The following is an 18,597-nucleotide window of genomic DNA, read 5'->3' on the forward strand; positions in this document are numbered from 1 at the left end:
CGGCTTAACCACTGTTTACATGCGCTCTTGATTGATTGATTGATTGATTGATTGATTGATTGATTGATTGATTGAGTCATATTAGACATTCCTTCACATATACTGTATATTATTAATTTCTTCAATTTTTAAATGTGAATAAATTATTATTTTATTCAGTAACCAAAGGAATGCAATACTGTAATTATTACAATTAAAATGATTGTAGGCCTACTGCAAATTATTATAGGGATTTCTAAATGAGGCCACGAAAACAAATCTATTTTTTACACCCCAATTCTTATTGTTGTTCACGTTTTGTGTTTTTGATTTAAACTACATATCTTAAATTAGAACATTAGACCTTTATGGATGTATTAAAAAAAAAAAAAAACATGACTATTCCAACAACTTTCACTTTTAAAAATAACTTTATTAGTTTCTTTTAGAATGATATTTTAGTTAAGGAAGGGGAGATGTTCTCTCTCACGATGGCTGTAAACAAACACACAACTGATGAACGGCTCTCGGAACACAATACAAAAAAATATCAGATATCATCACTTCAGGATTATGTTTAGCGTTTAAGAGATATTTCCAGACAAATAAACCATGTCACAGACATCTATTAACATGTAATATGAGAGGACACAACCAATGACAACACAATGTAAATAAATCAAGAATATTTCTTTCTGTTAAATTATTAGATATGAATTTCAGTAGATACTAAATGAAACGCAGCAGCGTTTTCTCAAGACAATAACTGCAGAACATCAGCTAACGCTACAAAGCTCCATTGCAGGTGAATTGCATTGTGGATTAATACGCTGTATTTTCTTAAGATATGAAGTCACTGACCCTGATGCTTGAGGAGCTTTGTATAAATCAGCACACAAGACAAGTTACTTTGCTAAAAGCAAATTTGTTAAGAGCACTCAACCTGTTTATCCTGTTCTTCTTTATTTCAATGGCGTTTGAAATAATGAAGTGCCTTGGGGTTGGGTTGGGTAAAGTATGCAGTCAGTTTTAATAGACTATAGATATATATATAGATATATGTTGTAAGGAAAATACTGCTCTGAGCACATTGTAATTACATGGCACTATTGCAACTGGTTGAAACTTGAGTGCATTTTGGTTAGAATGACCTACTTTTTTTCTGATACGTTAATAGAAGAAAACTACGCATTTATTGAGGCTAATTATTGCTTACAAGTCAAACAGCATGTTATTTTGGCCTCTATTTCGGTATTTCAAGCTCTTACCTCGCTGTTTTTGTGCATTTGTCATATTTTTCCCCTCATTCAATCATCAAAACACACCATTCTCAAAGAAAATATATAAATTCTACCACATCCCATGCATGCTGCAGCAGTGGACAACAAGTCCAAGGAAACACTGGCATATAAGTGATTGCGTCTCTCTGCATTCAGGGCATCACTTTTCCCTACCGCACCTCTCTGCAGTGGACTACAGTGTGTGATACTGAATAGGGCCCTAGAATGTAGTACTTGACTTTTGGCGGCAGCCCTGGTGATACTGCTATGGTCAGTATTGACCCATGCTGATCTGCGGGAACTCCTTGTAGATCTGCTGCACAATAAGCTTATCCATCTGTTTGGCCGTCGCGCTCCCTTCATCTTCCCTGGGGTCTTCCTCCTCCCTGAGAATCCTTTGCAACGCCCCCTGCAGGTCCGAGAGCCGGTGCTGGTGCTCCAGGTAATCCGTCGAGCGCACGATGGAGTGCATGAGGGAGAGGTACTCCATGCGGAGCTTTGGATGGAGATAGTGAAGAAGAGAAACGTAGTGGAAACTATTTACATGGAAATTGTTACAGGGAAATACCATTTCTTAAACCCCTTCATTTAACCCAACAGTGCCATCTAGTGGAGTCAAAAAGTATAAAAACGGGTTCATGAAGCAAATTTGAAGCTTCATCTTCCTATAACTAATTTTGATACAAGCAGGCCAGGTAATCATCAAAGTGATCCTAAGCATAAGTGATTCCCTTGCTCACCTTGTCTCCAGGTGAAAGGTCAGAGATCTGCCGCACCGCTATGTCAATCATCACCATCATGTCAGTACGGTAAAAGATATCCGCCGTCTCTCGACTGGCTAAAACATCCTGCAGGAACTTGAGCACGGCGTGCGGTGCGGGCGGCAAGTGCTTGAACATACACACGGGGTCGTCTGCGGAGGAGTGAACATTCAGTGACGGAGATGCGTAAGACAGGAGGACGGATGCGTGTGCAACAATCAGGCACCTCCTCGGTTGAGAAGCAGCAACACTTTCTCGGTCAGAATCTTGACGTTCTTCTTCCTCAGCTGCTGCATGATGATGTTGTTGCTCGGCGCTGCGTGACAAAGACATGCCGGGAAATGAGTCAGAGTAAAGTCGAGAGGTAAACCCCTGATCTGTTCTGTGGGCTGTGTAGACGTGATGGTATGTAAACGGTGTCAACTCATGCACGGAGCATTGTGTTTCACGGTCACCTGTGTGGTGCAGGTTGAAGGCCAGCAGCAGGTTGAGGAAGAGATCGGGCAGCTGCTCGGTTGGGTCGGAGGGATGTCCGTCCTCTACCACATCCAGCAGGAACAGAACGAAGTCGCCGTTTAAGTGTTCTGAATGCGGTGAGGGAGAGGAGAGGATCATGTCAAAAGCAGGCATGTACGATACATTTTTAACTTTGTATGTGACCAATGCTACGGTATTCTAAATGTGGGGTCACAGTAAATACTAAATCATTTTCTTGTCATTTACTAAGTTGCCCCATTACATCATGTTTCTCATTACCAAGAGTCTTACCATAGTGGTGATATGGCACCTGTTCCCCCATTGAGAAAATCATAGTGAGTACCAAGGCTGTGTAACACATCTTCTGGTGCTCTGAGCAACAAACAGACAACACACAAGAGCGATGAATATGCGGATCCAACAAATCACCAAAAAAAGAATCACCCACCTTGCGTGTCGGTTTGTAAGTCCCTGGCGAGTTCCATAGGGAGGATGGAGTTGAGGAGGGTGGAGATAAGAGAAGCATCCAAGCTGCACATGGCGCCAAACACTTTGAGCAGCAGCAGCCGTAAAGACACACGAAGCTCCTGCACGGGTCATGTGATAGCGACCGTGACGACCAATTTTTCACTCATGGTTCTCAAAGATGATTTTTAAAACAGTATCCTTACCATCTGATAATAGGAAACCAGGGAGAGCACATTCTCATAATTGCCGGACTTGCACATCCTCTTACACACTTCAGGATCTGCATCAGTCTAAGAAACAGACACACATTTTATTTGTATCAACAACAATACATAGCGCTTTCTTTCCTCTGTAATCTGTTCCCTGGATGCTGTCCCTGAACACACCAGGGGATCTTTGGGTGCATGAAAAGCTCATCTGAGCGGCCCGGCTTGATTGTGGGTTTTAGTCGGTAGGGAAAATGCCAACCTAAAAGATTTGGCAGGCTGTCAAGTTGACTGAGTCAGTCTTTAATAACATGGTCGGATCTGTAAACTGGCCTGTCTGATCCCATCAGACATGTCTGGTATTTCCGGCAGGATCTGGATCGGAGTGCTGTGTGCGGATTATAGATTCATCCGACTGAAACTCTTTCATTACGCTGTGCGAGGAATAATAATTGTGTCAACAGTGAACTAGCTTTGCCGGGGCACTACACTTCACCAGGAAAACACCATCTCTGCTCTGTCAATTTGAAATAATTGTCAGTTTTTTAAGAAGTGGTTTTATAAAATATATATCACCGATTACAGATTAATCAATGAATAAAAAAATAATCGCCAAAAAAAAATCGGTTATTGAAATTATCATTAGTTACAGTTCTACTAATCACAATAACTTTGAATATGCAAGCAATTACTGTACTGCCATAAAGTTACTGAGCAGTTACAATCACGCGCTTTTGTTGATCCGTTTTACCAGTATCTTGAGGAGCTCCTCGAGGTAGCACGCAATGAGGGCGTGGTCTTCGTGGAGCGCCCAACTGCGTTGCTGGGAGTCATCCCGGTGGCGGGTCAAGTCCCCGAAGATGACTTCCAGCCGCTGCTCGTCGTGACACAGCTGACCTCGTGGCAGGGCAGCGCCGAGATCCTGCACGGATATCAGATATGGTCCCGTGATGTGGATATCAACTACATGTTGTGTGGTTATAACAACCTAACATTGGCTTTTCAATGTCCATTTAGCTTAATGCTAACAAACAACGTAAATCACCAGAGAACAAAAAGTAGTGAGGAAACGATGAGATACTTGAATCCAAATGTTGGGGCAACACATGTAGACAGTCAGAAAATATAATAATACTAAACTGCATATATTCTTTATCATCTGCAAAGAACAACTTTGATTCGTATGGCTAAAGTAAATATATTCTTAATATGTTTAGATATCAAATGTCATAATATCGAGTTGTAATGTGTTGTGGATATGTACGTAACATCTTGTTCCCTTGGAACCACAGGTGACAAATGTTTAAGCCTTGGTGGAGGTCAACCGTTTCATGTATCAAGTTTGACACAGGAAACGAGTGACTGACATGATAAACGCCCCCCCTGACATTCTCACAGCTAAAAGCAGCTTCAGCTGACATTCTAAACGGCCGCGGCATTCTCTTTTGAGCGCACGTGGGACAAAGAAAACAAGTCTAACCTTGCTCTCCACCAGCGACAGGAGAACATGTTCCAGGGCGGAGGAGGAATGAGGCAGGGTGATCTGCAGGTGGCCCACCACCACCCCGACGGCCACTCGCGACAGCTCGTAACTTAAGCCCGTGTTCTTCCGCACCAGTTCGATCAGCTCGGCACCGATGGTCGGGGGAACCGGCTCGGCGGAAGCGGGGCTGTTTTCATCCATCGGCGGCGGGGCGACCGGCCACTCGCTCTCCGGAGCCTCTTCCTCTGTCACGGGGGTCTGCGGGGTCTGTGGGGGCTGCGGGGCCGGGCTCTTCTTGGCCGGGGCTGACTGAGCAGTGGGCTCGGATGGAGCTGCGGCGGGCTTGACGCGGGACGGTATAGGGGGAGGTGGTGTGCTGGAAACACTTGGGAGGCTGACGTCGGAGGACGACGCAGACTCTAAAGAGGTGCTGCTGATTGTAAGGGAGGGGACCGGGGACGGCGGGAGAGAAGTCAATCTGGAGGGGATGTCTGGCTCTGCAGAAAAAGGCGAGAGAGAGCAAGCTCCAATTAGGCAACCGTACAATCAATAGAAATAAATATAAGAAAAAAATATATATCATAAAATAATAAAAATAAATAATAAAAATATAAGCGCATTTTACATGCATAAAACTACATCTCAAATTATACAGCAAACGTCCTGCATTTATTTTAAAACATTTTCAGCAGGACTCATCCTGATTATTCTAATACGATCGCCGGTGACAAATCCATGCCACCGCCTACTGACCTGGACGCCGGCTGTTGCGTTGTTTCTCAGGAGGGGGCGGCGTGATTGGAGCCGCGCGGCGAGGCTGCGGGGGCACCTGCATGGAGGGATGCGGGTGAGTGTGAACAAACACAAAAGTGGGAATTCAGTAATATATTTAAACAAACATGGTTGCAAATACATTGAACCAGGTAGTGACGGGACATTGTGATTTCCTCAGAATTGTGCACAAGGGATTATTTGAAATCAAGTATTGCATGTTGATATCGACTAGGACTCCGTTTGTTTGTTTAAAATGCTGTGTTTTTGTTGTTGTAATTCTCCAGAAACATTGTAACATGATGTCAACATCCGCTTTTGTGAAAGAGCAACCATAACAAAACATCAACATTCTTGTCACCTGATAGAAACCCGGCTCTCCACGAATGTTGTCCATGCTTCCCGATAAGGGGACACCTCCCCGTCTTCCGTGGTCTCGATGAAGGCCATTGGGCAGCGGAGGAGTTTGGCTGAGAGAGATTTCACTGTTGGATGCTGGGAGACCTTGCGAGTGTCCTGATATGCTCCGCCGTGCAAGCGTCTCCTTTCTGTGATGGATCAACTTTCTACAACAGAAGATGTGCACATTTGTTTATTTGTACCACCCCTCTCTCTAAAAGATATATTTTTGTTTTCAATTGAGTTCCACAGGTTATAAGTCACATCAATGGAGTGAAATGTTTTCTCTTGGGTCTTATTTTTAATGTCGCAAATACCTTGAGCAGGGGTGTGTAGACTTTTTATAGCCACTTTTGTACTATGGACTAAAGGGTCAATACTGGAAGGGATTATTTCAATTCACATTATTTCTCATTAGAAATGTATTTTAAGAATAAGCAAATTGACCTTATCCTTAACCTGTTGCTTTTTTTTTTTAGTGATGTCACATTCTCAGTTTCTTTCCTTGACATTTTGGCATGTCCGGACGTCCTATTTCTAAACAAGCGCATGCAACTGAAGGAAATGGAAATTTCTACTCACTGAAGAACATCCCGCTGTTCCAGATTATATTTGCCTCCATTCTTTAAGGCAACATTGTGGATACCTTCAATGGCTCTGTCAATGGACTGCAACACTTCATCCTGCTCTGGAGCCTGGTCAACAGAAAGAAAAAGCAAAGAAAATGAGGAGCTGTAGGAATTAAATATTTACTCATGCTTGCATAAAACTTTAAACACAACGGAGCAAAATTATTGCCGATGGCTATGTACTGTGCATGTGTGAGTTTGTTTGAGACTGGAGGAAAGAGAAACTGGGTCGGTTATCTAACAAAAAGCAGCCTTTCAGCCTGTGTCACACATGCTCAGCAAGACTCCCAATTGGAGCTCATTGAAGCCAATGTGGCAGAAGCATTCATTCCTGAGTGGCGCAGGTCACATGCCGGGACTCGTTCACTGATGAGTGCATCCCTGGAACACCGCACATGTGGGAGGGACCGATTGTATGGAAAACATGAAAAATTAGGAAAAGGAGGCTACTTGGCTGAGACATACAGATGAAATGATGAATTAAATGTTAGTCATCCATTTTTTACAGTCCTTGCCCTGTTAGAGCTGCGGCTGAGCTGGAACCGATCCCAGTTGACTTGGGGTGAGAGGAAAGAAACAGTAGTTCTCAAAAGTTCTTAATCTTTTCTAACTCTTTGTTTTCAGTTATTTCGTTATATTTTGTGGCACTTTTAAATGCAACCAATTTTAAAGAAGACTTGTGGTATCTAATAGGAGCATCAATAATAATGGCAAGAAGCACAGCAAACGTTTGACATATTGACCCACATTTTACAAATATTACATGTTTCCAATTAATTCCACCATTTATTACCTATACATGCATATTACCTACTAGTCTGTAAACAATACTGCACGTCTACCTACACTTTATTTCAAACGTTGTACTCTTGGAGCGATATTTATTTATAATAGGCAGATGTATAAGCATTGCAATTTTACTGCGCATTTATGACCATAGCCGCCTCAAAAAGTAGTCCCGATGCATCCCAACCCCTCCCAGGAACGATCCAGTACGCCAGGGCATCTTTTCTTCATTCACCAGATTTCTCCTGACGATGGGGACGGAGGATTTACCTGAACCTTTTCGATGTACGAGGAGGGGATATAGCCGGTCTCCCCCGAGCTGCAGCGTGAGCCCAACCACCAGTGTTTGTTGCTCCTCTCCAGGATTAGGAAGCTCTCTCCGGCCGCGAAGTGCAGCGAGTTGGGCTCCGCTGATCGGAAGGCGTACAGGGAGCGGTACATGTTGATCAGCTACAAAAGGAAGCCGAGCAGAAGGGGAAGCCTTTAGTGTGGCGATAACAAGTCCCTGAGGGGGGAATAAGTGACCTTCGGGGAGTGTTTTTAAAGAGGCTACGAAGGAAGCATTGCCCCGGTGGGTCCCTGCTGTCTATTTACAATGCAGCTCAGATCTGATCACCTGACCTGAGACTGTTACCGATCAATGTCGCTAGAGGGTGCTATTGAGATAAGAAACGCCCCTAGTCCTACTAGTCAAAAGCAGACATATTCGTCTTTTTAATTGTTTTATTTGTGGACATGAGCATTCCATCAGTCCATCATACACATATCAATGTGCATCGTCCTTATATTATTAAAAACGAAATCCATATTATATGACTGTTCTTTGTAGCTGAAAGCGTCATTGATAAACGTGAATTGATCGATTAGTTTCCCTTACACAATAGTGGAATAGATCTGCGCCACGGTCCCACACTGATTATCGTCCCCCGCTGCTGTCAACATGGCCGGTGTGGTGTGTGCCAAAATCCTCCTTCAGAGCTCATCACCAAGGTTAATCTTGTCCTGCAGAACAAAACCGGGTTTCCTCAGGTACAACGGTATCTATTCAAACTATTTCATCAAGCTTTTAAGGCACACGGGAGGAAGAATTACCTCAGCGAGGTCATTTTGTTATACCTCGACGGAACATTCTCACGTTGTTATAAAACTTCCCAATGAGCAACAATGATAAAACAAAACCCAACATATATATTTATATATTTGGCGATTATAAGGTAACAAAAAACCCTCATTTGTTTCTGAAAGTTGTTCTAAAATCCAGATTTTTTTTTATCATGCTAATTAAATTAAATGAGTGCATTCAATCCAGAGCATTTTTTTCTGCAATAGCCCCAAAGTAGCGACTGATGGAACATCATTACAGCATTGTTCTGATATATGGAATTGGGCTGTTGTCACCACGTTTCTTGCAGTCCATTTCTGTCCCGGGGTCACCGTTTGGGCCCGAGTGATGACGAGATGTATCAGCGTACCACAGTGTCGGTTATGAAGAGGGAGCCAGGAAGCGGCATCATGATTTACAGCTATAGCCCCCAAGGATTCAACGTTGATGGCAACAAAGTGTTTGGCCCCTGCGCAGTGCTCCCTCCTTCCATCCTGCAGTGGAAGGTGAACTAAAATCACTTCGCTCTTTGTTAAATATATCTAATATCATCAATATGAACAATATTGAATAATTTACAGGTTGGGAATTCTAACGATATCACAGAAGAAAGTGTATCACTTTTCCACATGATTGTACCCCACATAGGTAACAATTCAGGTTTGTTACTTAACAAGTTCTCCTAAAAGGCTGTGTCATCATGTGTCCAATTTTACTTTTGTAGATATTCTCGTCCTGGGCACGGGTGCACGACTCGAACGTATTCATCCGTCCGTTCTGGCTCTCCTTAAGCGCAAAGGCATCGCTGTGGAGGTGCAAGACACGGTAAAGATTGGCACAGCAGTGCTGGTGTCCTTTAGGGTTAGGAAGAAATTCTAGTCACCATATATAGGAAGTTAAGATGTGTGTTAGGGGGGAGGTTGTGGATGGACATTAGTAGATTTTGTAACCAAATAATATTTCCATCCCTGCTGTTTTGTTTTTCAGCCCAACGCTTGTGCCACTTTTAATTTCCTGATAAGTGAAAACAGGATAGCAGCCGCTGGTCTTATCCCTCCGTCCACTAGCACAGCACTGGAGGTGAAGAAGCACTAGGTAGCCTTGCGTGAAGAGCAGTTGGACATTGGAGATTCATGAAACCTATTCAGCATGTCTCATACTTTAGTCACCAAGATTTTTAAAGGAAAAGTCACCAGACAGCCGTCATCTGAAGATAAAAAAAAACAAAAAAAACATGATGAACTGAAATGACACCGCTTGAAAAAACTTGGTCGGTTGAATATTTGCAAGACACCAATACTGGCATTATGTGTAACTTTTTGCTTGTACATAAACCATGTGTTATGTTTATAAATTATGTATTTAAACATGCTGTGTGTGAGAGACAATGAGAATCTAGAGTGTTGTTAATGTTTTTATAGTGGCTTATAAGCATCGGAAGGGGTCCCATTCATTCATTTATTCATTCTACACATAACAAAAATATAACTCGGGCTATTAATTCAATTTCCAAATGAGCCATAACTTTAAACATCTCTGATCATTCGTTAATATCCGCACTAACTGACATCATTGTACGGACTTGGGGGGGGGGCATCCTTTAATTTTCACGTGGTTCACTTGAAGATTTATATTAACCCAGTCCACTAGGTGGCAGTAATGTATCTTTGTTGCTGGTTTCCAAATGCCGTTCAAATTAAACAAGAAGAAGCAGTCGAACTACGTTAGTGATGTGCATTCCAGTTCTTTTAAGTGAACTGAATCTTTAGAATCAGTTCACTCAAAAGATTCGTTCAAAGAATCGTTCAAAGAATCGAATAAAAACAAGGAATAAAACACCAGACAAGTTTTAACAGGTTTTTAATGTTTATTAAAATAATAACAATAATAAAAGTAAATTTCAAACCAGCAATCTAATGTGAAATTGCAGTAGATATACATACACATATTGTCATATAAAGCAGTTAACCAAATGTCTGATTTTTATGTTTTAATTGGCGAATATAAAAACAAGGAATAAAACACCGGACAAGTTTTAACATAAATGTTTATTAAAATAATAATAATAATAATAATAATAATAGTAAATTTCAAACTAGCAATCTAATGTGAAATTGCAGTAGATATATTGGATAATATTTAGGCGTATATATACATACACGTTATTTAAAAACTACTATAAGTGTTATAAAATAAAGATTACCCAAAGAGAAGCATAATCTCCCTGTTTTTGCATAACGGCACATCCCTTCATGCAATAAAGTTAGCCGTTAGCTTGGAGAAAACGTGCATAAAAGAAGTTGTGTTTCAGTGAGTGGTTCTTTCTTTCCTTGGCAAATCGTAAATCGACATTCTGGCTTACATAGTTCACGCCAGGAGACGCAACACGTTCACTGACCGTGATCAACGGATCAGTCAGTGAATATGTTGGGTCTCTTGGCGTGAACTATGTAAGCCAGAATGTAGATTTACGATTTTCTTATAGTAGGTTTTAAATAACGTGTATGCATATATATGCCTAAATGTTGTTATTCAATATATCGACTGCAGTTTCACATTTGATTGCTGGTTTGAGATGTACTTTTATTATTATTATTATTACTATTTTCTGAAATAGCGCCGGGCTCGCGACGTTACATGGCTTTGAGAGCTCTTGTCTTTTTTTGTGTTTCAGTCTGTTTGGTTCGCAGTTTCAACGTCCCTCTGATCGGAGACAAGACACCACACCATGGCGGCGTTTGGTATTGCTCACCACACCATGGTGGCGTTTGGTATTGCTCCTCTTTATTCTTTCTTGCACACACATCATATACACATGCGCTTTTTGTTTTTGGTCACGCACACACGCACGCATTCACAGCGTCAAACGTGGGAATCGAACTCACGGTGTCGGCACCAATGTTCCCTCTAATTTTTCAAGTGTCTAGTGTAAGTGTAATAGATAAATGAGGAAATACAGGAATGAATCAATCAATCCAAAAATACATGTATAGGTGAATGAAGAAATAGATAGATCGATAAATAAAGACTAATCAATCAACCAACCAACCAACCAACCAACCAACCAACCAACCAACCAATCAATCAATCAATCAATCAATCAATCAATCAATCAATCAATCAATCAATCAATCAATCAATCAATCAATCAATCAATCAATCAACCAACCAACCAACCAACCAATCAATCAATCAATCAATCAAAGAAATCTTGTCACTGACAACCTGAACTTGCTCGGGGGCGCATTTTGTGTTGTGTACCTTGTGCCCGTTGCTTTTCTGTCGGGCTTTTGAGCTCTCTCGCAATAATGTACCGACCGAGCCCAGACAGAAGTGTCGTCCCGTCTCGTTGCCGCAAACAAGGTCAAAACCAACGTCAAGTGCAAAGAAAACTTCACGTCACTTGGCTAAACACAAAATACGGCATTAGACGCACGCAGAACAGACAACACGTACACAGCGAGGGACATTCGTACGGAGTAAGCAAGAATAGAAGGAGAGCGCAAAATGTCAAATGACAAGTGGTTCGAGATGAACCAAAGCACCCAGAAGCTGATCGGCGAACCACCGAAGCGCAAGGTACGCATCGGACGCATGGACGCGCGCGCGCACGCGCTTGACGAATGGCTAGGTCGAGTTGAAAGCATTTGCAAGTCGTTCGCTCCGTCGGGGGAGAGACAGAGAGAGAGAGAGAGACACAGAGAGAGAGAGACAGAGAGAGAGAGAGACGCCGCCGCCGCCTGTGACGTCGTTTGCGCTCAGTTTGTTCAGATACGTTGGAGCTCCATTCTGGCGGTGGTCCCGACGCTCCTCTTGGTCGTGCTTTTCATCCAAAACATCGTCTTCTTCCACTTGAACAGGTACGCACGCACGCGCGCACGCAATGAACAAACACTTGACCACCACAAGTTACAATCCCCCCCCCTCTTCATGTATACCCTAGATGTGTTCCAAGGCCTCAGGACATCGTCAAAGAGTTGGGCGCGCTGGTGGCGACTTTGCCCAACAGCATCCCGGACCGCAACTGCACCGACTTAGCCTGCCACTGGACGGCGCTGCAGACCGCGTTAGCACAGCTGAATGCAAGTCACGCGGCGATTTCCAACGACCTGGAGAAGAGTCAGACCGCATTCGCAAGGCTGAAGGCAGGTCAGGAGGCAGGTCAGACGGCATTGGCGGAGCTGAAGGCAGGGCAGGAGGCAGGTCAGACGGCATTGGAAGAGCTGAAGGCAGGTCAGACGGCAGGTCAGACCGCATTGGCAGAGCTGAAGGCAGGTCAGACGGCATTGGCAGAGCTGAAGGCAGAGCTGAAGGCAGAGCTGAAGGCAGGTCACGGCGCGATTTCCAGCGACCTGGAGAAGAGTCAGACCGCATTGGCAGAGCTGAAGGCAAGTCACAACGCGGGTCAGAGCCTGCTGGCCAAAGTCTGGCAGGAGATTAGCAGCGACAAAGGGCTTCTGAGTCAGACACTGAAAGGCCTGAAGACGGACTACAAGAGCATGTCTCGGGTGAGGTGGACATTTCAGGACTTAACCTCCCTCCCTCCCTCCTCTTACACACAAACTACTATCTCCTTTGAATAAGAACAAAAGTATTGTTGAAAGATGCAAACAAAGTGTCCCAGTTGAAGAGCTCATTTCAGTTCTTTCAAACGCTTGGTGCGCAGGCGCTGTCACAAGAGAACAAGGACTTCAGTTCGGCTTTGTCCAGCCTGCGGCAGAAGGTGGTGGATCAGCCCACACTTAACAGGGAACTCCATGGTAGCTAGCGAGCGAGCGAGCGTGTCCAGTTTGTTTAAAGCGGGCATCTAGTTTGCGCTCTCACATGTTTTTTCTTTTTTTTTTTGCTTCAGGTCTCATGCCCAGAGACTGCAGTGACATCATGGCGGCGGGAAAGTCCCAAAGTGGAGTCTATACCATCTTTCCCGGGTCCAACAGCTTCGAGGCTTACTGCAACATGTGGCAGGGCGGGGGAGGCTGGACCGTAAGTGCTTGACCCCCCCCCAAAAAAAAAAAAAAACCCCAAAGTTCCCCTCGTGAAGCCTTCCCCAATAAAGTTGGCACTTTTCTTCAACGCTGAACGTCCAGTTGGCCAGTCATGCTCGTTTGCTCCGCTGATGGTGTGCGTGTGTGTTTGCAGGTGATCCAGAGGAGAAAGGACGGCTCCGTCGGCTTCATTCGGGGTTGGAACGACTATCGAAAGGGCTTTGGACACCTCGTCGGAGAGCACTGGCTCGGTCTGAAACAAAGACATCCTTCTTGTCAAGCCTTTGTGGTTTGCGTGACGTGACGCCGCCGCCTTTGCGTGTTTGCAGGCCTGCAAAACATCCATGCTCTGACGGCCTCGGGCGGTTACCAGTTGCGGATCGACTTCACCGCATTCGACGGCGTCAAATACTACGCTCTCTACAACGACTTCTCGGTGGGCTGGAACTCGATGGACCCCGACAAGGACGGCTACCCGCTGTATGTGAGCGGCTACTCTGGAAACGCAGGTAGCGACTCCCGCCGGGGGGGGGGCACACTCGAGAGCCCGCGCCGCCTGCGTGTGCTCAAAAGCAAGTTTGTGTGCTTTGCAGGCGATAAATTCACCCAGCATTCTGGGGAGAAGTTCACCACCAACGACCGCGACCAAGACAAGTGGGATAATGGCAATTGCGCCACCAGGTGGGATGGCGCTTGGTGGTACGAGTACTGTTTCTGGTCCAACCTGAACGGGATGTACAGGGCAACCGGCACCTGCAACGGTCACACTGCAAACTGGGGTAATTTGGGGCCATCAGTGGATACCTGCCTGAGATTCGTGGAGATGAAGATCCGGCCCAGAAAGTGAGCGGTCGGCCGGCGAAGCCTGGGAACGGCATCCCCGTGGGATCACGTGGGTGCTGCCCGACGTCACCCATTTGCGCAGCGCTCGTCAAGTAAGATGGCGGTGCGCAAATGTGTGTCGGATTTGGCCCGGGCAAATTGGCTCAAGCGCAATTCCGAATCTCACCAGGAGCTTGACACGAGAGAGACCTGACAAACGCTTAGTTGGAAGTTAGTTCCTCAAAATGAACTCTTATTAAAGGGCCGTTTGGCGCTGTAGCAGTTCCAAATTTAGACTGACGTGCCATAGTAAATCCACTCACTCACTTTTGGATCATTTTAGGATGTTTTGCTTTGCTGTCATCAAATGCCTTCCATCTGTTAACATAAGGAGTACCCCTAAGCATGTGTGTTGTTGAGTTAATGATTGTTCGATGAAGTTGTCTTTTACGTTCTTTCGCTTTGCCATGACCTAAGTGCGACAGCTTCAGCGAAACAATGACCCCTGTTCAAGTAAGGCTGGTACGTTCTGTAACAGCTGACGCATTCCAATGACATCTGTTAAAGTAAGGGTACCCACCCATAACCATCGTTTTGTTAGGTTGCGTTGAATATTGACTTAGGGTTCATTTTCTTCCTTTTTGCGTCGTTTCACTTGAATATTTTCAAACATGGTTTATTGCTGTTGATGTCACAAGGTTGGACGGACGGATGGATGGATGGATGGATGGATGGATGGATGGATGGATGGATGGATGGATGGATGGATAGATGGATGGATGGATGGATGGATGGATGGATCATCAACATGTATTCAATATGGATGTTTTATTCCTACATGAATGTATTCTCACGTCAGTAACGACTGTTAAAGTAATCATCGTTTAGTTACGTATGTTGTATGGAATATTTCATTACAAGTGTTTTAGGAGTTAAGTTGCATTTTCTTTTCTTTTCTTTTTTGGAATCAAAATTTGGATTTTGGGAACGAGGCCAACTGATTAATTCCTCCACCCATTCCAGCAGTCTCCTTTTTGTCCCCTCCCTTTACGAAGGTTGAGTTTTACAATCCAAAGAGGTTTGCGACGGCATCATTCTCGCTGGAATGACAAATGGCGAGTGGAATTGTCGTCGTTTGTACAAACAATGGAGATGTCTCACTTTTTTCCCTTATTAAACTTTCTCTTGATAATCCTTTGATTTGATGATTGATTGTTTTTCACGTATATTTTACGATGTGGAGCGAATCGGAATTCAAACAAAAAATTCTAGATTGTTTTTGTTTTTGCTTCGGTTGTCGAACAAAATTCGGAGGTTGAATTTTTTTTTGCTGCTAAATTTAAAACCAAAAGGCACATTTTTAAAATGAACTCCCAATGGATTGGGTTGAATGACATTCTTTGTGTACATATTCTGTTAGACCAGTGCTTCTCAATCATTTTCTGTGATGCCCCCCCATGGAGAAGAAAACATTTCGCCCCCCCCCCATGTTATTAACATGAAAGAAAAACAAAAAAGAAATAAAAAAGAAAGATCAACTTACAATCAAGAATAACTATTATTTCCATTGTTTTTTAGTCTGTAACAGAACAGATTCAAAGTGCATCACTTTGCCTGAAATTAAAAATTAAATTATAATTTTTCAAACTGTAAACATTCTTGACCAACTGCCATTTTATGGTGAAAAAAATACAATAAAATAATAATAAACATACATAATATTAAATTAAATAACAGCAATAAATAATATTCAATTCAAAGTAATCAGCAACATTAACTCACAAGCACAATATAGAAAACATTCATCCATCCATCCATCCATTTTCTGAACCACTTAGTCCCCACGGGGGTCGCGGGAGTGCTGGAGCGAACCTATTCTAAAGATTCAGTTCACTTCAAACTGGAATACACATCACTAGTACAAAAGAGTGCAGACCGCCCAGAGATGCCAGTTCGAAATAGCCGTCTGGTTAGTGACATGGGCGCTCGCACGGTACCAACTTGGTTCGATCCTTGGTGTGAGCATACACCTACATGTGCTTTTAGAGTTGGAACCTCGCTTTGTATGCGTAGGCATATGCAAACAAATGCATGTATTCATGTGTAAATACATAAGGTGGCCCCATCCCCAAGTAAAAATTGCCACACCTACCCGCACCCTCACTTTCTGATTTGCTGCTTGATCTGTGATGTCACTTGGACACTCCATTAGGTGCACCGCCATTTCAAGTGTACCTAATAACAGGCCACTTTATTAGGGAAATATCACGGTCACAGGTGTCAAGCTCTAGTCCTCGGGGCCGCATTCCAACATGTTTTCCAAGATAATAAAGTGGCCTGTTATTAGGTACACTTGAAAATGGCAGTGTACCTAATGGAGTGTCCGTGTGATTCCCTCGTTAAGCGCACCTGCGTGAAAAGATTTTGGTCATTTTCACGTTCTGCAGGAGCTAAAACTTTTCACACAGGTGCGCTTAACGAGGGAATCACACGGACACTCCATTAGGTACACCGCCATTTTCAAGTGTACCTAATAACAGGCCACTTTATTAGGGAAATATCATGGTCAAAGGTCACAGGTGTCAAGCTCTAGTCCTCGGGGCCGCGTTCCAACATGTTTTCCAAGTGACACTCGTTAAGCGCACCTGCGTGAAAAGTTTTAGCTCCTTTCACGTTCTGCAGGAGCTAAAACTTTTCACGCAGGTGCACTTAACGAGGGAATCACACAGACACTCCATTAGGTACACCGCCATTTTCAAGTGTCCCTAATAACAGGCCACTTTATTAGGGAAATATCATGGTCAAAGGTCACAGGTGTCAAGCGCTAGTCCTCGGGGCCGCGTTCCAATATGTTTTCCAAGTTACCCTCGTTAAACGCACACAACCGATTCTAAAGATTCAGTTAAGAACTGGAATGCACATCACTAGTACAAAACAATGCATGCGATCATAGGCTGCCGGTCGAAATAGCCGACTGGTTAGTGACTCGGGCTCTTGCTCGGTAAGAACTTGGTTCGATCCCAGGTGTGAGACTATACCAAGGTGTGCTTTTGTTGTGCAATTAACCCTTTATTTATTTATTCTTTTTTTTTTTTTTTTTTTTTTTTTAACCTCGTGTAGTGTACCTATTGAAGTGTCCATGAGATTGTGGTGAATGATCTTTGATGTTTCGCTGGTCTCCAAAAAACACTCGGTGGACGATGGCTGGAAGCACTTCGGTAACACACGGCTGATTGGGAAAAGATTTTATTCAACCGATGTCAAAGTGATGTCTCTCCAAAAGTTTGAGTGGCCCCAAAAGCAAAGATGTTTCACCTCTCAACGGCACAGATGTTCGCCCCAAAAAAGCCCCCCTCTTCTGACAGACAAGCCTATCTTATACCTGCCCAAACCGTTGATGTCATGACTTGGAGTGCAGCTGCTGTTCGTATTTTAGTCTGCTCGTTGCTCTCAAATGTCCTAAAAAGGACATGTAGAAGACTCTTTCCCCTGCATAACAAAAGCTGCGCCATTCCATATTCTAAGTTGCTATACCTTGCTGAAACTGAAGCATCTCTGAACAGCAAAAATAGCTTATGGTCTCCTCACTGCAGCTAGGTCACCATTTAAGGTGACATACAGAGACGCATAGACTTCAAATTACACTACAAGATGTACCTACACATATTGTCATATAAAGCAGTTAACCAAATGTCTGATTTTTATGTTTTAATTGGCGAATATAAAAACAAGGAATAAAACACCGGACAAGTTTTAACATAAATGTTTATTAAAATAATAATAATAGTAAATTTCAAACCAGCAATCTAATGTGAAATTGCAGTAGATATATTGGATAATATTTAGGCGTATATATACATGCACGTTATTTAAAAACTACTATAAGTGTTATAAAATAAAGATTACCCAAAGAGAAGCATAATCTCCCTGTTTTTGCATAACGGCACATCCCTTCATGCAATAAAGTTAGCCGTTAGCTTGGAGAAAACGTGCATAAAAGAAGAAGAAAAGAAGGTAAATGAACCTAAGAAAATTGTTTGATATAGAAGAACCAGTGAAGTAAGTGCATAAAAGAAGTTGTGTTTCAGTGAGTGGTTCTTTCTTTCCTTGGCAAATCGTAAATCGACATTCTGGCTTACATAGTCCACGCCAGGAGACGCAACACGTTCACTGACCGTGATCAACGGATCAGTCAGTGAATATGTTGCGTCTCTTGGCGTGAACTATGTAAGCCAGAATGTAGATTTAAGATTTACTTATAGTAGGTTTTAAATAACGTGTATGCATATATATGCCTAAATGTTGTTATTCAATATATCGACTGCAGTTTCACATTTGATTGCTGGTTTGAGATGTACTTTTATTATTATTATTATTATTATTGTTATTATTATTATTATTATTATTATTATTATTATTATTATTATTATTATTAATAAACATTTATGT

General features: G+C 43.1%; 3 protein-coding genes across 4 annotated transcripts; 2 read left to right on the forward strand and 1 right to left on the reverse strand.

Moving 5' to 3' along the window:
* Positions 1–391: 391 nt before the first annotated feature.
* Positions 392–7,871, reverse strand: LOC119123656 (NCK-interacting protein with SH3 domain-like). Its single transcript, XM_037252925.1, has 13 exons — positions 7,510–7,871; positions 6,407–6,519; positions 5,787–5,991; positions 5,408–5,483; positions 4,652–5,151; positions 3,923–4,093; positions 3,169–3,255; positions 2,946–3,084; positions 2,789–2,869; positions 2,476–2,604; positions 2,247–2,336; positions 2,000–2,172; positions 392–1,755 (listed from the first exon to the last, which is right to left on the reverse strand). The coding sequence occupies exons 1-13, from the start codon at positions 7,678–7,680 to the stop codon at positions 1,531–1,533; spliced, it is 2,160 nt and encodes a 719-aa protein (XP_037108820.1). The 5' UTR covers positions 7,681–7,871; the 3' UTR covers positions 392–1,530.
* Positions 7,872–8,004: 133 nt separating this feature from the next.
* Positions 8,005–9,713, forward strand: ndufaf3 (NADH:ubiquinone oxidoreductase complex assembly factor). 2 transcript variants are annotated; one of them, XM_037252969.1, is made up of 5 exons: positions 8,005–8,268; positions 8,652–8,847; positions 8,923–9,001; positions 9,066–9,166; positions 9,329–9,713. In XM_037252969.1, the coding sequence occupies exons 1-5, from the start codon at positions 8,180–8,182 to the stop codon at positions 9,434–9,436; spliced, it is 573 nt and encodes a 190-aa protein (XP_037108864.1). In that variant the 5' UTR covers positions 8,005–8,179; the 3' UTR covers positions 9,437–9,713. The 2 variants fall into 2 exon arrangements, with proteins under 2 accessions (XP_037108864.1, XP_037108865.1); XM_037252970.1 differs by having other exon boundaries at positions 8,015–8,268; positions 8,923–8,989.
* A 2,135-nt stretch (positions 9,714–11,848) lies between these two features.
* Positions 11,849–14,173, forward strand: LOC119123160 (fibrinogen C domain-containing protein 1-like). The gene is made up of 8 exons (XM_037252041.1): positions 11,849–12,201; positions 12,297–12,616; positions 12,659–12,849; positions 13,008–13,101; positions 13,194–13,324; positions 13,481–13,577; positions 13,656–13,835; positions 13,920–14,173. The coding sequence occupies exons 1-8, from the start codon at positions 11,849–11,851 to the stop codon at positions 14,171–14,173; spliced, it is 1,620 nt and encodes a 539-aa protein (XP_037107936.1).
* The last annotated feature ends 4,424 nt before the right edge of the window (positions 14,174–18,597 follow it).

The sequence above is a fragment of the Syngnathus acus genome, chromosome 5 (genome assembly GCF_901709675.1).
Source record: "Syngnathus acus chromosome 5, fSynAcu1.2, whole genome shotgun sequence".
NCBI lineage: Eukaryota > Metazoa > Chordata > Actinopteri > Syngnathiformes > Syngnathidae > Syngnathus > Syngnathus acus.

What these genes read in the sequence shown, in the direction of transcription:
- LOC119123656 (XM_037252925.1), bottom strand. Translation starts at nt 7,680, where the DNA reads ATGTACCGCTCCCTGTACGCCTTCCGATCAGCGGAGCCCAACTCGCTG. An exon ending in CTTCAACCTGCACCACACAG is followed by an intron (nt 2,337 to 2,475) that starts GTGACCGTGAAA and finishes TTTGTCACGCAG; the next exon opens with CGCCGAGCAACAACATCATC. An exon ending in GCTGCTTCTCAACCGAGGAG is followed by an intron (nt 2,173 to 2,246) that starts GTGCCTGATTGT and finishes ACTCCTCCGCAG; the next exon opens with ACGACCCCGTGTGTATGTTC.
- LOC119123160 (XM_037252041.1), top strand. Translation starts at nt 11,849, where the DNA reads ATGTCAAATGACAAGTGGTTCGAGATGAACCAAAGCACCCAGAAGCTG. An exon ending in ATTGGCAGAGCTGAAGGCAG is followed by an intron (nt 12,617 to 12,658) that starts GTCAGACGGCAT and finishes AGCTGAAGGCAG; the next exon opens with AGCTGAAGGCAGGTCACGGC. An exon ending in ACTACAAGAGCATGTCTCGG is followed by an intron (nt 12,850 to 13,007) that starts GTGAGGTGGACA and finishes CTTGGTGCGCAG; the next exon opens with GCGCTGTCACAAGAGAACAA.
- ndufaf3 (XM_037252969.1), top strand. Translation starts at nt 8,180, where the DNA reads ATGGCCGGTGTGGTGTGTGCCAAAATCCTCCTTCAGAGCTCATCACCA. An exon ending in CTTCCATCCTGCAGTGGAAG is followed by an intron (nt 8,848 to 8,922) that starts GTGAACTAAAAT and finishes AATAATTTACAG; the next exon opens with GTTGGGAATTCTAACGATAT. An exon ending in CTGTGGAGGTGCAAGACACG is followed by an intron (nt 9,167 to 9,328) that starts GTAAAGATTGGC and finishes TTTGTTTTTCAG; the next exon opens with CCCAACGCTTGTGCCACTTT.